The sequence below is a fragment of the Sinohyriopsis cumingii genome, chromosome 10 (assembly GCF_028554795.1).
Source record: "Sinohyriopsis cumingii isolate HCF-2022 chromosome 10, ASM2855479v2, whole genome shotgun sequence".
NCBI classification, from domain to species: domain Eukaryota; kingdom Metazoa; phylum Mollusca; class Bivalvia; order Unionida; family Unionidae; genus Sinohyriopsis; species Sinohyriopsis cumingii.
In genome coordinates, this window is record NC_142970.1 from 112,026,075 (window position 1) to 112,044,636 (window position 18,562).

General features: G+C 33.4%; 1 protein-coding gene across 3 annotated transcripts in view; it reads left to right on the top strand.

Annotated features, from left to right (window-relative positions):
* The window catches only part of LOC149791032 (glycerol-3-phosphate dehydrogenase, mitochondrial-like), an 81,331-nt gene extending 70,045 nt beyond the window's left edge, over positions 1 to 11,286 (top strand). For all 3 annotated transcript variants that reach the window (XM_089972924.1, XM_089972925.1, XM_089972926.1), the window contains one exon: positions 485 to 11,286. In XM_089972924.1, the coding sequence (XP_089829050.1) occupies positions 485 to 601 (117 nt within the window). In that variant the 3' untranslated portion in view covers positions 602 to 11,286. The remainder of the gene's footprint in view (positions 1 to 484) is intronic.
* The last annotated feature ends 7,276 nt before the right edge of the window (positions 11,287 to 18,562 follow it).

Genomic DNA, 18,562 nt, shown 5'->3' on the forward strand with positions numbered 1-18,562 from the left:
AGAATCCAACACATGCATCTGTGACATTAGATAATTAAGTTAGTGTCTTATTTTGCTGATGCTTGTAGATGTTGTAAGTAGTTACATATGCTTTAAAGTGTTAAAAATCAGTATTGGTTCCTGAAAATTAGTATTTTTGTCATAAGCAGTCAGTATTTTGTACTCTTGGGTTGGCAGCTGTGCATTTAGCAAAAGTTTACTTGTTTGGGTTCATCTTGGCATGATTTCCATGATGGGCAATCAAAATGACTTTGTTCACTGCATTTGATCATAATAACAATAAGTGTTATCTTTTTCATACCCATTTGTATGTCACAAAGCAAATTTGATTTGGAAGCATCCATCTAACGAGTTGTCCATTCATTTATCCATTTTATAAGTTGTATGTTACTCTCAGTTTCTCAGACCTTGTGGTAGAGCATTTGCGACTTTCTAAAAAGACATTTCTTGATTTATCTTTGACTTGTAATTTTTCTTTGTACAGTTAATGTCAGCCTTGAAGAGTGGAACAATGACAAATTCTCGATTTGCAAGAGCGGCAGAGTTGAATGAGGAATTGCAGAAGCAGATCTCTGTGGAAAGAAGCGGTGGCGGGCTTTGATCTGGAGTACACACCTGTTTTATCTCATTAAACCTTGTACAGTGGTATTGCTCGTACAACTTTTTCTAAATGTTGAATGCAGTTCATTCCAATGGTCTTATCAGTGAATTCTTTTCTTAGAAATATAAATATGAGCAAGAGAAGTGCCATCTTTAAGTATTACATCCAAATGGGGAAATGCACAATTTGGAGATATATAATATGAATAAGTAAAAAAAAATAACCTTTTTATTAAATATTTTTGTTTAATTTGTTACTAAATATAAGGAATTTACCTCAGTTTTTACCAATTTTATAGTCATCCATCAGTTCACAATTTCATTTCCACACAGTATCTCTCCACTGTCGGCTGTTACCTTTTAAGTAAATTATTTTTTGCATTCGGGTAAGGAAAAGCCTTTTGATTTTAGACTCAAAAGGTCTACTTTCAAGTTTACTGTGACTGAAAGAAGAAAAGTAGTTTCTGCACAATACCTTAGTCTGTATGACATATGGTTCAAACTTATGGATGGTGTGCACATGGGTTCAGATGAAGCCTATCAGTTTTCGGACATAAAGATCAGTGTTCAAGATCATAGAACCTGAAGAAAAAAATGGTTACTACACTGTAAAATTTGTTTTGCATTACAGACCTGGACCAAACCTTATGGATAGTTTGCACTCAGGAGTAAGAAAGAAGTCTGTTGATTTGGGGGCCAGAAGGTCAAAGGTCAAGTCATTGTGACTGAATGAAAAAATAATGGCTGCTGTACAATAACTGCAGTTTTGCATCCCAGGCCTAGAGTAAACTGTGAATGGCTTGCACTTGAAGCAATGACAGGCCTAATTATTTAGGGGTCTAAAGGACAAAGGATAAAGTAACTTCGGCTGAAAAATTGAAAATGTTTTCTGTGCAGAAATTTCACATCTTCACTATTTACCTTCACTAGCATGCACATTGGTTAAGAAAGAAGTCTATTGATTTTGGTGTCATAGATCAAGGTCACAGCAGCTAAAATAAGATAAAGGATTTTGCATAACTTCATGCCATGACCAGTGTTTATAGAGGGCTTCCTCTTGATTTTTGGTACTAGTATTATGATTTTGATTGAACTGGCCTTTGCATTTAGGAATAGGCAAATGTGGGAGAACTGGGTGGGGGGGATCAGTCAGTACCACATAAATGTACTTGATGACACCAGGTATTACGTGTTTTTAACATTAATATCTGCAATTGTACTTGTATCTTTTAGAAAGGCAAGTTTCATCAGTATAATACAAGTTAGATCTATATAAAAAAAACCTTTTGTGGTAATTAAAAAGATATATGCTTTTTCTAATGACCTAAAGAGCAGTTTTGGAAAATGCACAGTATTAGTTTGGCTTTCTGAAGCTATCATGTTTGCATGACATTGTTTTGTTTTGAGGTACTTTATTGTTTCACTAATTTGTAATCTTGTTTTCAAATTATTTTTTTGTCACTTAAATTTGAAGTAATCCGTTGCATTGTGGCAGAATAGGAAAACCATAACTTCGTAAGGCAGGAACCCAGCAAGGTTTCATTCCAGGCTACAAATTTTGGCCCTCAAATGGAATGTTCAATTCCAGTGTATATGATCAATTCTGGCACCTCACCCACTTAATACAAAATGTTAGATATAGTTTACCTTTTATTTGTAAGTCACAGTAATTTGTTTAGTAGACCATCAGACTCGTAATCAGCAGGTCATAGGTTCAGTACCCACCTAAACCAGCCTAGGTCAGCTGCCTCTGTGTGACCTTGGGAGTGGCACCTAACTCCCATTTCCTTGACATTGAAGGGCTTGTTGGTAAGAATTAATGGTTTTCAGAGCAGATTGTAGATCTGTATTAGTGGAGAGTTGGACCACATATTCCTTATTTATCTTCTTTTTTAGCATTTTTACATTTTCAAAAGCAAACTTGGCAGTTTAAACTCCAAATATATTTAAGATTTGGCTTATTCTTTTTACATGACCTCATCTGGAAACAAATTTGGACATTATCTATTTTTCTACTGTAGGGTAGATTCACTTTATTCATTGATTTATGCCAATTTCACTGATTTTATGGTTATAAAAATACAAAATGTTTTTTAGAAGACAGATCTGTTTATTTACCTGCAGCTTGTTACTTTCCTTGCTCCAGAGCATTGTAATCCTTGATGAAATGGAGATACTATGGTTTAACATTATTCTTTGTGACATAATTTTTAGTTGTTATTTCCTAAAGATTTTCCTCTAATGTTCATTTAAGTTTACATTTTTTGAACAGGGTTCTTTAACTGAAACTTAATGAAAATTGTATTTTCCATTACGATTTTTTGTCAGTTGAAATGAGTTAATTATTTCCACATCTTTTTGGATATGCAGTTATGTTTTTTTGCCTGTGTCAAAGTATGGAGACATAGTCAGGAGGAGTAATTTTATACAAATGTTGTAATTTAAGCCATTGAGGTGCCATATAAACCATTGTGATGAAAAAAACACTTTCCTCTGATTTTCTTAAATTGGAAATTGTCTTCTTTTAATAAATATCCTCAAAAAAGCATGCTGAAATGCCTTAATGCTTTGATACATGTCAAATTTTGCACTGCAGGCATTGAATTCAAAGTTTACAAACATTTTATGAAGTCATAATCTTCCTGGTTTTCTTTATAATCTGTTATGTACTCTTAGACCTTCTCAATGTTTGTTGCTATTTAATTTTGTTAATATGTCTGTACAGAATACTACCATTGTTCTTGAATGTTTGATAGCTTAATTTATTGGCAGTTTGTATACAGGTGGATAAGAGTGCTTACTGCTTGCTCATTTTTAAAAGTTTCCATCTGTGGATGCATTTATTTCCTAATAAAATGTTCTTTGTAGTCAAATAATTTGGCTTTGTCTTTTGCATGTTGAATATTAAAATTGCAGGTACACCCTGCTTAATGTCAGGGATGCGTGCATCAAAAGTACAACATATAGTAAAAATATGTATACTGAAATAATTATTCCCATTATAATTAATGTGTTTGTAGGAAGATGCATGTGCATAGGTGAAAGCAAAATCAACAAGGATTAACAAAACCACAATTAAGTTTTATATAATCTTTTTGCAGTTGAAACCATACTGTACATAACCAAGAAAATACAGTTATGACATTTTTAAATATTTTCCACACCATCGATGGAGGTAGATTAAACAAATGTACAACATCAACAGCTTGTTTGCCTCCATCCATTGAATTAGCTCAATTTTAATGTCCAAGGTCGCATTCTTCTGTGTCTTTCTTGTAATACAGCCACAGAGTGATGGGAAGTTTTGATTAAAGAGATATTCTGATGATACGATCTGAATGCTACAAATGCAGAGCAAAGATTAGGGAGATGCTGTTTCATTGCAGCTAGCAGTGTCAAAGATGCTCAGTCAAGCCATGCACATTTCTTGTGTCTGGCCAGGCATGGGCACAAGTGATAACTTAAAAACCTAATTAGAGACAGCTTATACTTGGAAAAGGTCTATATTATTTTGCAACATGATAACAAAATAACTTTTAGCAAGATGACATATAATGGGGCATACCTTTACTTATATAGGATGATGTCAGTACAGTACCAGGTAAACAGGTCATACTGGTCTAATTTTGAAAATTCTATCATTCATGAAAATAGTGTATTAGTTTCTCTGTTATCTTTGTAAAATTAAAGTGCAAAGAATTGTTTATTTATCCAGGTAATTTTTTAGATCATTCAAGTTGGGTGAAACATTGCTTTTATACTTTGTCACAGTCAGTAAGGTTATGATTTAAACTGAGATCAAAACATTTTAATATGAGGTCCTAAAAGTATTAGAAAAAGCAATTTCTTCTAAAGTTTTGGTTGAAAATTATCTGTAGGTACAACAGAAAGTACAGAAGTTATCAATGCATCACACAAGAGTCTTAACAAGGAAATTACAAAATGTGATGCTTAATGGCATAAAGGTCTGACCTAATATATATATGCTTCCATACAAGTCAGTCCAAGTACAAGCTGAAACTCTTCTTAAATACGCAACAATGGTGATTATTCTGTGACCTTGTTCAAGTCAAGTGAATTTTTCTATCAAATATACTTGCAAATAAGTGACATTACTAATATTATTTAAATACAGTGGATGCTGTCTGTCAAACATGGAGTTTAAGTATTAGGCAGCATATGATCTGGTTCTATGTGGACCCGTCTTGTACATGAGTATATTCTGTATTTTTCTTGTTCACATCTACCATTGGGCACTAAGTTATCTTTTGAAAGTTGACAAAATTGATGCCTGATGATTGACTCATGGCACAGTATAAGTGACAACTAAGTAATTATCACATCAACACATGACATGATACCCACTATAGGCAACATGCTGCTGTAAAAGGAATGATACTTGAGATTTTTCATTGGACTTTAGTCTTTGTTAGATGGAAGCATTGGCTATAATTAAAAACATAAATTCAGCCATATCAGACTGAACTATTATCGCTCACTATTTATGACTGAACATGAAAACATTTTCCTAAAAGAAAGTTGGAAAGAAAACATAGAGAGCTGGAAATGTCAGCTGGTAATGTGTGTTGTAATCCATGCCATTTCCGCGTAGTTTGACAGAAACATCCTGAAAGCAACAATATTTTAAAAAAGCAAACGATTTAATAAGCAGACAAAATTTTTGCAGTGAACATGTGAGTAGTGTGACCAAACATTTCACTGACCTTATTCCTTTGGAAACTTGAAAAAGTACGTCACTAGATTTGTATCTGCTTACCAAAGGCATCACAATGCAGCTTTTTGTGGACAGGGTTGATACATTCTCAAAGATGATAACCATAATCCACGACAACAAGAAGTGAGCATAACATCGTAAGCAGATTTTGACATTGATGATGAAGAGATTTTGCATATTTATGCAGCGGATTGTAAATTTGAGGAAAACAGTATTTTCTGTTATTTTTACGTTTTATGTCAAAATTAAATTGCAAGTGTGATAACAATATATAAATGTGTAAATGTGCTTGTTTATCAAAATTTATTTTACATGATGTTAAAAAAAAACAAAAAACATGAAAAAAAATCTATATATTGTATAGCTTTACTGATGTAATTTATAATATCACTGCTTAATGTTATTTGCAATGTTTTTATTTAAGTAAATGCAAATGAATGGTACAACTAGTGATATTATACCATGTGCATACTTTAAAAGATAAATTTCGTAGAAAAATGAATTATAAAATGTTTCTGTTTATTTTGTAATATTTAACCCTTTTTGGACAGAACTGTGTTTTACTTTTCTTCCAAGCAATTTTACCTTTTCAATAGTTGATTTAGATCCAAATTTGTGTGCATATGTAGCAGTTCAGTCATCCATTTTATTCATCACACATTGATTTATTCACTAAAAAACCGCCCTCTTTTTACACCTTTTGCATATTTGCTTGAGTTTTAGGTTTTTGTCATGTTCACTGCATGGTTTCTGAAGAGATTTCTCCACAACATACATTAAATTAATCTTGGGTTTGTTTTTGATGGTTTTTTGAGGCCAATTCCTATTATTCCAGTTGCTAATGAAGTTGAAAGAGGTTAAATTGTTTTGCCATATAATTGTTCATTTGTTTGTGGATTGCCCTCTGCGTATTCAGTTACTTCCTCAGTAACTTCTTGGACTCTATTTCATCTACAGTTATGAAAGTCGGTATGTGGATGCATCCCAGGGTAAGGTACATCACCATACAAATACTAGGAAACTGTGACCTAATTTGCATGTTATATCAGCTATTTGTCCATTACACTCAGTATCTGTGACCAGATTTTACTTATAAAATTGGTACATTGATAAATCTCAATGATAGTAAATTGGACATACTATAACTAGGTCACATTGACTTAATTTGCCTGCTTAGTGACTTTGTATATTTGAGGCTTTGTTCATGTTCATTCATTATGACATGGTTATCTTGTATGCTATTTCACCTTAAACTGGTATGCAGATACTCAGCTTAATGGAAACTTGGTCAGTTTGACTCACTTTGCATGTTTGAGTAACTTTTGTATTTCCAGCTGTTCATTGCACAATGTATTTGAACCTATCTTGTCTAAGTGTGATAATTAGTACCTGGACATATCTTGATTAAAGTTATTCAACCATACTAAAAGTAGGTCAATTTCATGCTTGAGTGATTTTTATATTTTCAGCTTTAATTTGGTTTCACCTCTTTTCTTGGTCCATATTTGACCATCACTCATGAAAATTGGAATGTGGTTGCAACTTTGAGAAAGTACCTTTTTTTAAATATCAGCAATTTGTTAATTATACCCTCAATATCTTGGAACATGTTTCAACAATAATATTTGAATGTTAGCAATTTGCATGCTTCAGTGACTTTTGTGTTTTAAACTTTCAATATTTGGACCCATTTGACCATAACTCATGAAAATCAGAATTTGATTTCAGGTTCAAAAAAGTATTTAAATATACCAAAACTAAATTTGTGCAAAGTTTCATGCTCAAGTGGCATTTAAAATCTCAGCAATTTGTTTGTTACACCAATATTTTGGAACCTGTTTCATCTACATTCATAAAGTTTGTATGTGGATGTATTTTAATGGAATTCAACCATACCAGCACCATGTCCATGTGGCCATGTATTCTTGCTTAAGAGACTTTTAGTTTAGGCTGACAGTTTTAGTACGTCCTCAGTACTATAAAAGCTGTTTCAAGTACCCTCATTAAAATCACGGTGTGGACACATCTCAAGGTGACCTATCCTACCCATCAAAACAAAGATGTTATTCCCCAATTTTCATGCTTTTTTAACTTTAGAGTTTTGAACCATTCACCCTCAATATCTTGACACTGTTACATCTGTGCTTATTAAGATTGGCATGTAGAGGCCTTCTCAATGAGGACAACTCAAATCATATCAACAGTAGATCACTGTGACCTGATATTCAGGCATGAGTAATTCTGTTGTTTCCTCACTACCAGCCTGTATTGTGTGAGCTACTCCAAATGTGCTCCCATTGGTGAGGATGGTCATATTGATGAGTTAACACTTTGTTATACTTGAGAGTAAAATGAAACAGCATCAAAAGGTTTCCCAATCTTGGAAAATTTGTGAGAAAAATTTTAAAAACTGTTTGACGTAAAATATTAAGAAAAATTTGTAAAATCCTCAAATATCTTTGAAAATTATTTGATCTGATGCAAATGGGAGATGTAAAGATATTGCATCATTAGTCTGCTAAACAGCACAAAGTATTAATTATTATTGCATGAGAAGGAATGGGTGATAATTTTGCTGATTCATCTCATGTTAGTATATTGTTATTTTAAAGACTCTTTACCATAAGCTGTACAGTAGAAATATTGCAACTATATGATGCATTAACACTTGCCAGCTATAACTATGTCAGAACCGAACCTTACACTCCTCCACACTAGGTGTGAACCTCTGTTTTATACTATTTGCTTGTACAACCTGGAATGCACTACTGTCTACAAGATTACAGAGTTCTCACATTTAGATCTGCACTCATTGCAGAATTCTAATTTCTGATTTGTTGTTGATTTAATGCTAGTGAATCAAACATCATATCTTTGAGTTCAGCTCGGAGTTGTGTTTAAGAATTCTTAGCAACCTTGGGGAATATTTTTAATAAATTAGGTGCACAAATAGTCCTTTTCTGTAAGTTCTTGTTCAGACAACTGTACATTGCATCAAAGGAGAAACAGCTAACACTGTTGATTGATGTTTTAATCACAGGCTGTCATATCAGAGTTAAAACTGAAGATTTGAGATGTACAAATGTCGTGTAAATTACTTAGTTATAGACCAAAGCGATATGGCTTTGTCTCATATGCCATGTTCTGAAAATATTTTGTTTATGTATTATAACTTGTGAAGTTTCTGAGACAAAATTAATATGCTGTATTTTTGTTTTTACTTGTTATATATGTTTTGCATTCATTATAATGTGTTGAGTTTTTTGGTTTCTGGTTCACCTTTACTGTAGGACCAATTGAGCTTATGATGCAACTCTGCTTTTATCATGTGTCATCTGTCATCTGTCAACAATTGCTTTTTTTAAACTCTGGAATCCATATTTCTGATCTAGTTTCAATCCAAATTGGAATATGAGCTTATATCAGCAAATTATTGGACAGGTTCAATAATGAGCAAAAGCCAATCATATTGAGATGATCTTGTATCTAATTTTCTGAATTTGTTACCACTCAATCAGACTTTGGAATATATGCAGATATCATTCAGGTCATGGATGGGTTCAGTAAGGAGCAATATATATGTACAATGAGATCTTCTTGCATCTAATTAGCCAAGTTACCACTCTGAAAGTCATATTTAGGGTCAAATTTTTATGAAAACTTGAAATTTGGGCTTTTATCAAGATCTTATGTGGGTTTGATAATGAAAGAGATCGTAATCTTACATCTGATTAGCTGAGTTTGTTACCACTATTAAAGCCATATTTCTCATCTCATTTGGGTTAGTCTTGGAATATATCTTTATATCATCACAACCTAGACCCAGATTGATAATGAGTGAGATATTGTACAAACATAATAATAATCTTATATCTGATTGGTCAAAGTTTGTTACAACTCTGGAAGTCATAATTCAGATCTGATTTTGATTAAACTTGGAATGTGGGCTAGTGTCAAGATCTTGAATGATTTGGATAATGAGCGAGGTCAACTCAAATTAATGAGGTTATCTTGCATCTTTTTGGGATGTGTTTGATACCACTTTGGAAGGCATATTTTTCATTTGATTTTGATAAACTTTTGATGTATTCTTATATCATTAATGGGTTTTGTTATGAGCAAGCTCTATGCATATTCGCTAGGTGATTGTATATGACTGACCAAGCATCTAACTACTGCAGTGACTATTTCTGACCCAATTTTAATCAGTAAACATGCTTACATTATCAAAATGTTGGATGATTTTTATTATGAGCAAATCCAATGCACATGTTCAAGATGATCTAGTTGAATTGTGTACTACTACAGAGACTTCTATTGTCAAGATGTTGTAGGAGTTTGATTTTGGACAGGACTAAATTTCTTATCTGATTTCAGTAAAACTTGGTAAATGAGTTTATATCATCAACATCTTAGCTATGAGCAAGATGCTATGCACATTAATTTAACTTTAATAAGAAATTTTAACTTGAAATAGTAAAATAGGTACAATCAGCGCATATAAAATTTGGGATATATTTTAAATAGGAGTGTTCGTATAATACCACATACATCTGCTTGGTGAAATGGTTAACTGTTAAGTTATTTAAGTTAGGTGAGCAATATCAGGACCACCTTTGCCTCTTGTTCCTGATTGTAGTCTTTTGTAAAAATTATTAAACCTATTAAATATCCTGTCAAAAAATTATATATGGGGTGTTCATATTTTTCTGCACATTGTGTGAAATGAAAAAAAAATGTTTTATATTGGTTTCATTTTTCATTTTATAGCTTTTCGTTGTTAAATGATTTTATATCCCAAGTGTGATTCCTGTGTTGGATCTAGATGGAAAAGTAAAAATAAGGAAAACTAGATATTCTATATGAGATTTATGTTCCATTGTATATGAGGACTTTTTCAAGCATTTAAAATATAAATGCTACTCATGACTTGTTTATTTATTTGTCTATTGTTACATAATTTATTGATGTATTGTGTCAAAATGTGTAAGTATTTTATCTGTGCTTTTCATGCTAAGGCTTGTTAGAATGTCTGAAGCTCATTCTGTGACACTATCACTGTTCGGCTTGCACACCTATTCCATAATTTTCAAACAGATGTTGTGAGATTAGTGTAGATGTTTTTGTAATTGTCCTGCACACAAAGTTTACCTTGCGTATACTGGTAATAGAAAGATGGGAAAACAGTTTAACCAAATTTTGCCAGATTTGACAATGAGCTTCCTTGCATCAAGACTTCTAAAATTTATACTATGTATATCCAAAATAAAATTTGAGATCTCTTAATAGTAGAAGTCCAACATTAAATTGTCTCACCCAATAACCATAGGACCAGATCTGATAGCATCCTGACAAAAAGGCTGTTTTAAGTTGGTACACCTTTTAAGTATAAAAAATTGGAAATAAAAATTATTTATTTGTTTCTAACCAAATTAGATAAATATCAAATGGAATGGCAGTCTTTCAATCCGGACCCTAGTTTCAAATATTTCTACACAAATTTTGAGGTATTACATATTTTGCATATATCACATTTTACCATATTGGGTTTTTTTTTCTGGTTAAAAATAGCAGAAAGGATGAAAAAACTTTAATATTTCTCAAACTCCACTCAATATTTAAAAAATGTAAGAGTTTAAGGAGTGCTTCAGATTTGAGGAAATCCTCCGACTTTTTTTTTCTGATACAGCAAGATTGTTTGAGACAGTTTGATATATTTTTTGTTGATTGATGTTTGCATTTTTGATAAGCAGGCGATAAAGGCTATATATTTGAAAATATCCATTTGTGGATGAAAATGGTGCAAGCTTGCTAAAACTGGGGTCAAATTCATGGAACTTTTCGTCTTGATTCTTTGAAATCTAAAAGAAGTTTGTTGTAATTTATTCATTTGAGAAAATATTATTTAATACATAGAGTAATTGTATTAAAATAAAACAAGTATAAAGTAATCCAAAGACTTTGTCTTCTCCAGTTGAGTAGTTTTATTAATACAATAACAGATCCCGTGTTCCCCAAACTCTCTCTGCTGGAAACTCAAGCTGATCCTAAACATGAAAAATCTCAAAGTTCTGTGATTCAGGATTTATACAGATTGAAACGATAGACTGTCTACGTTTATACAAATTAAACCAATACACTGTCTGGATTTCTACAAATTAAAATGTTGGACTGTTTAAGTTTTGGCGACAAGCTCGAGTTTCTGAATCAAAGATTTTGAGGATGCAAGGCCTGAGACCATATTCTTGAAACATTTTCAGCAAGCTGCTAACATATGAAGGTTGTAAAACTTTACATTGTGTAGATATAATTTTTCAAGAAATCAGAGTTATGCAACTTTTAGAATCTTTTTAACTTTCATTTCTTCATCAGCTAAATTTCAATTACATGTTCGGGCTTCATGTATAACTTAATTATTTAGGATTTGAGCCCGAGTATTGTCCTTAAATTTTAAGCATATGGGGCCAGGCCTTATATATGAGAATTCAGGGACAGAGCTTGTATTTGAAATACTGGACCTGGTCTTCTATATGAAAATACTGGACCTGGTCTTTTCTTTGAAAAGACTGGACCTGACCTTCTATTTGAAAAGACTGGACCTGGTCTTCTATATAAAAATACTGGACCTGGTCTTCTATATGAAAATACTGGACCTGGTCTTCTGTATGAAAATACTGGACCTGGTCTTCTATTTGAAAAGACTGGACCTGGCATTCTATATGAAAAGACTGGACCTGGTCTTCTATTTGAAAATACTGGACCTGGTCTTCTGTATGAAAATACTGGACCTGGTCTTCTGTATGAAAATACTGGACCTGGTCTTCTATTTGAAAAGACTGGACCTGGCATTCTGTATGAAAATACTGGACCTGTCTTCTATATGAAAATACTGGACCTGGTCTTCTGTATGAAAATACTGGACCTGGTCTTCTATTTTAAAAGACTGGACCTGGCATTCTATATGAAAAGACTGGACCTGGTCTTCTATTTGAAAATACTGGACCTGGTCTTCTGTATGAAAATACTGGACCTGGTCTTCTATATGAAAATACCGGACCTGGTCTTCTATTTGAAAATACTGGACCTGGTCTTCTGTATGAAAATACTGGACCTGGTCTTCTGCATAAAAATACTGGACCTGGCCTTCTATTTGAAAATACTGGACCTGGTCTTCTATTTTGAAACACAGGGCCTTGGCGTCTATTTGAAAATACAGGACCAGGGCTTATATTGAGAATACTGAGCAAGGCCACCAGTTTTTCAACAACTCATGTTTTTCCTTTTTCCTACTTTTTTCACTCTATTTTTCTCTATTTTCCAAAATATCCATCTATACCAATTTGTTTATGACTTTATGTTGAAAATTGACTATGTACTGAATGAAAACTATAGCTAAAAAATTCATATATATTATGTGTGTGTGAATGATTCACCAGGTTCCTTTTATGTTTCTCTTATGGTGTACGCTAGGTAAGCATTTACCGGTCTTTTGTTTATAGATCATTCTTTACTGCACTTTTTTCAGTTTTTTTATTTTATCTTTATATTTTTAATTCAGTAAAATTACTTTTATAACAAAATAAAGTAGCGTTTGTCTCCAGGCTTTTCGTGAGAAGTTTTAAAGAGTAGCCATGACTCTATCGGTTTGCCTGTCTGACCGTCCATCCGTCTGTTGGCAATTTGTATTTTTATCATAGCGCGGGCTAAATACTAATTTGTGATTTTATTATTCAGCCTAGCTCGAAACAACAACATTAAAATGAGGTTTATTGACCACCTCCCCATAGAGACTATTCTCCCACCCCTCCCCTCCGAAATGTAGTGTTTTTACATATTAACCAGCTAACTGCTCGACGCAACCAGCGAGTTTTTGGGTCCCGTGGATCCTCGTGTACCGCGCATAGCGATCATGATGTGTGTAACAAAAAATATCACCAGTCATTGATTGCGTATTGAATGAGCACTTAAAATATGATGGAAAATATTTAACCAGACATTTAACTGCCCTTTTTAATTACATGACCCAGTATGAGTATTTACCTAATGTATATAGATGTGGAATGATTATACCGATATACAAACAAACTGGTAAAGATAAAAAGGATCCGGTGAATTATCGTGGTATAACATTGACATCTTGTCTGGGAAAATTGTTTAAAAAAATATTGATGACCAGAATTCAAAAGTATTTAGACAAAATAAGCTATCCACATCCTTATCAATTTGGATTTCGTAAGGAGGCTGGAGCCATCTCCGCTGCATTTACTCTTCAAGAATGTTTGATGTACTTTAATAATCATAACTCTAATGTATATGCTGTTTTTCTGGATAACGAAAAGGCATTCGATAGACTGTGGCATTGTAGACTACTAAAAAATCTAAAAATATTAGGAATTAATGCGAAAATATGGAGAATAATCGCCCATTCCTACACACAGTCAAGTGCCTGTGTAGCGTGTAAAGGATGTATATCGAACACATTTCCATTACGGAGAGGCGTTGGTCAAGGGCGTGTAATGTCGGCTTTTTTATTTCTTGTGTACATAAATGACCTATTGAATGAACTAGAAATGACTAATTGCGGGATAACAGTGAATCAGATGAACATACCTGGCATGCTTTTGGCAGACGACACTACTCTACTAAGCTCTACGCTGAATGGATTGCAAATACTCGTGAATACAGCTTATCAGTATGCACAGAAGTGGAAATTGAAATATAACTCTAACAAGAGTAATTGGATGATATTTAGTAAAAAAAAAATGAAGTGTACTCATCAAATGGAATTAGTCTGGGATCACAGAATATTCCTAGAGCAAAAAAAGTGAAATATGCAGGAGTTACCTTTTCACAATCAATGAAAACTAATGATCGTATAGTCTATTCCTACGATAAAGCTAAACGTGTAACAAACTCACTATACTCAATTGGATTAAATGCAAATGGGATGAATCCTATAGTTTCTGTGAAAGTCTGGGGAAGAGTTATATTGCCGTCTGCTTTGTATGGCTCAGAACTCTGGTTTAATATGTCATATCAGGGCATTGAATCATTGAAGAAAATACAATGATATTTCGCCCGGAGAGTACAAGGTTTCCCTCAAAGATCGCCTATTGGATCTACCACATCATGCTTAGGGATGATATCAATGGAAGCTCGCATAGATAAGCAAAAACTCGTATTCCTTGGTCGCATGTGTACAACATCAGCAAACTTAACTGCTATAAAGGTTTTTCTCTGGGCTGTTGGAAATTTGATTTTTGACCCACAACATAGCTACAACTCTTTTATATATGATATAAATACTGTACTCAAAAAGTATGATTTAGAAAACTATCTCAACGACTTTGTTTTCACTGGAAAATTTCCAAACAAAATAACATGGAAAAATTTAATTGGGACAAGAATACAGATATTTGAGGAGAGAAAACATGAAATGAGTATCAGAAATCCATTAGAGGGATTCGGTAGATTTTTAAAAATTAATCCAGGACTAAAAATGCATCATCTATGGAAAATAGCTTACACTGATTCAAGCAGAAAAATGGAATATGGGACATTAATTCGTATTGGAGGAATCCAAGCAAGACCTGGACTGTGTCCCCTATGTGGCAAAATGAGTCATGACCGTATTTTGCACATTTCGATGAATTGTGCCTTAACCTCAGACGACAGAAACGACTTGATGGAAAGTCTATTTTCGTATACCGTGATTTCTGTGATCAGATCGATGATGTTATACTGATTATACTACTTGGTGGTTTAAATGATATATCAGAACTTTTAGAATTTGAGGCATGGATAAATATGATCAGACTATCTACCAAGTATTTCATTAAGATAAAGGATATTATATATTCGATTCAATAGAGAACTCAATCAGAATATAAGGAAAGAAATACTTGTACTGGATTGCAAAGCGATTAGGAAACTAACTATTTTTGTTGTGAGGATACATTTTCAACTGTTCTATCGTATATATATATATATATATATATATATATATATATATATATATATATATATATATATATATATATATATATATATATATATCTAGTTTTAGTAATGATTTTAATTTATTTATTCGTTTGCTATTGGAAATAATTTAATAAGTAACGAATCCACTATTTTTGTGTTTCTATGTATTTAAATGCATTTCTTTTTTGTCTTAAAATCTTCAGAAAATGGAGGAATAAAAGAATATCATCATCATCATCATCATCATTTCTCTCTCTCTCTCTCTCTCTCTCTCTCTCTCTCTCTCTCTCATCACCGACATGTCACCTCTATCTGCGTTGGTTAGATTCTCACACTAGGCCACCGTAGGTGTGTGCGAGAGAGAGATTGTCAGTAGCTTACCGTGGGTCGGTGGTTCTTCCTTCACCAGATATACTGGCCGCCATGTATCGCCTAACATACGCTGAAAATGGTGTTACGCCCAAAGCAACAACAACAATACATATATTGTATAAAGCTATTTATTAAGACCGCTAATCTACAAAGACCATTTTCTTGTGCGCCCATGAGCGGTTGTTTTCCACATGTTTGACTGTGTATCACATTCAACCGATTACGGTACACGCGGTGCATTATTCAACCGAGTGCACGAAAAGGTATATGCCATATACGACCAGGCATGGAATGCTGCTTGGTGCATACCGCCGTTAGTCGAACGCGTCGCACAGCGTGTACTGTGATTGATCGAATACGATAGAGCATTTCTGTCTTGATCAAATGTTTTAGTCACAGACTGGTAATTCACCCCGTAGTAAAGGAAACTTGGAAATGCTGTGGTATGTCACTAAAATTAAAATCGATCATTATCTCAATTTCAGTAAAACGAGTCATGAACTCGTTTACATAATTTCTTGCCTGGCTAGCGTAAATTTATACAGAACAAATTAATGAATCCAGAAGACACTCCGTTAATCCATATTAATGAAAAATCGTGAAAAGTAGCATTTGTATTTTGCCATTTTACTTTATTTTGGTATCACCATAAAAAGTACGTGTCTACGCTTCTGGCTTGTGTGCATAAATTTGTACGTGTCCCCTCTTTTAGCTTGAGTACATACTTTGTGTTTGTCCATTCTTATTGCTTGAGTACATAATTTGTACGTGTCCACTCGTCTAAAGCTATTTTAGACGGTTTTATGAAATTCTGAATATAACCTAATTTTTCTGGTCTTATTAGCGTGTTTTGCTGTTGTTGGCTTAATATTCATATAATAATAATAATAATAATAATAATAATGACCTTATTTAAAGAGGGTAACACAATTAGCTAAAAACTAATCTACCTTGAGGCCCTCATACAAAGGAATTTATTTATTTAAGCTGCATCTCTGAAGCCACTGAATATATTGGGTTTGGAAGAAGGAAATAGAGTGGGCATTTCTAATCTCAGCTGGAATACTATTCCAGAGCAGAGTTCCAGAGTATTGGAAACTTTTTTTAAATAACTCCTTATTTGGTTTGGGAATTTTATACTGTTTGGTAGACATGGATCGCAGGTGGGGAGTATTACCAGGTAGCCTATACTGGAATAGTGATTGTAAATATTCAGGAGCACTATTCTGAGATATCCTGTACATTAATTTGGCTTTTCTCAAACAGATTCGGTCTTTAATAGGTAATATTTTTAACCTACCAGCTAAACTTTCCTTGCTTTCTTTCTGGATTGATATTAGACCAAATGCTCTTTTTTGAAGATGTGCCAGCTTTGCTATGTTTTTATCATTTGAATTACCCCATACTGTACTACAGTAGTCCAAATAGGGTTGTATGTAACTGTTATAAAATAGTTTCCTGTGCCTTTCAGGGAGAAAATGTCTTATCCTACTGAGAAGCCATAAACTTGAATTGACTTTTTTACTGGTATGTTTGATATGTTCAGTCCATGATAGGTTATTATCTACCAGAACACCAAGTAGCCTATCATGACAGACTATTTGCAGATTTGTATCCTTCCATGTCAGACATAGTTCATCACTATCAAGATTTGTCCTTCTTTGCCGTGTTGAGATAAGTAATATTTTAGTTTTACCAGTATTTACCACCATGCCATTACATGTGCACCAGTTTTCCAGTTTGTTTAGTGCATTCTGTAAAGAAATTTCGAGCTCATGCTTTGTGTTTTGGATGTCTGACAATGTTGTGTCATCTGCATAGAGATCTGTAGATGATATTGAGTCTCTTAGTAAAAGTGGTAGGTCATTAATAAATAAAATGAATAGTAGTGGACCTAGAATTGAGCCTTGTGGTACTCCATATCTAATTGTTTCAGGTTCAGACGGAACATTATTTATGTAAACATGTTGTGTTCTCTCATTTAAGTATGAAGTAAACCATCTAATTGTTCTTTCATCACACTGGTAGATTTTCAGTTTCTTCAAAAGGATTTCATGATCCACCATGTCAAAAGCTTTCCTGAAATCTACAAATACAGTTCCTATTATTCTACCTTGGTCAAGTGCTTGAAGCCATTTATCAGTTAGGGAGATCAAGGCAGTCTCACAGGAATGGTTCTGTCTAAAGCCTGATTGATTAGGGTGTAACAGCAAGTGTTTGGTTAAATATGACATGAATGAGTCATGGACATGTTTTTCAATCAATTTTGACAAGTTTGGTAGTATTGAAATTGGTCGGTAGTTATCAGCATCATCCTTAGAACCAGATTTGTGAATAGGAGTTACTTTTGCAGTTTTCCATATTTTGGGGACAGATGAGGTTGCAATACTTAAATTAATTATGAATGTTATGCTATCTACAATAGCAAAGGCAGAAGATTTAATGAGTCGTGGACCAATCTGATCAAGTCCTGTAGCTTTCTTGGTATCAAATTCACTGAGACATTTTTTAACAAAGTTTTTTGACACTGGTGGGATAGAGAAACATACCTCCTTTGAGATTTTACTGCTGCAGAACTTTTTCAGTTCATTAAAGTTGTTTTCTATCACTGGCTCTTTTAACTTTGTGGTAATGTTGATGAAAAAATCATTGAAAACATTTGCAATGTCAGTTTCATCAGTGACTATGGTGTCATTTACCAGAAGTGAATGAATTTTATTTGTCTGTTTTTTGTGCGTTCCTCCAGTGAGTTCATTGAAGACTTTCCAAATGGAGTTTGTGTTGCTCTTTTTGTTTTCAAGTAATGATTGATAATAAGTTTTTTTAGCTTTTTTGATCATACTTGTTATTTTATTTCTCCATACTTTATATTGT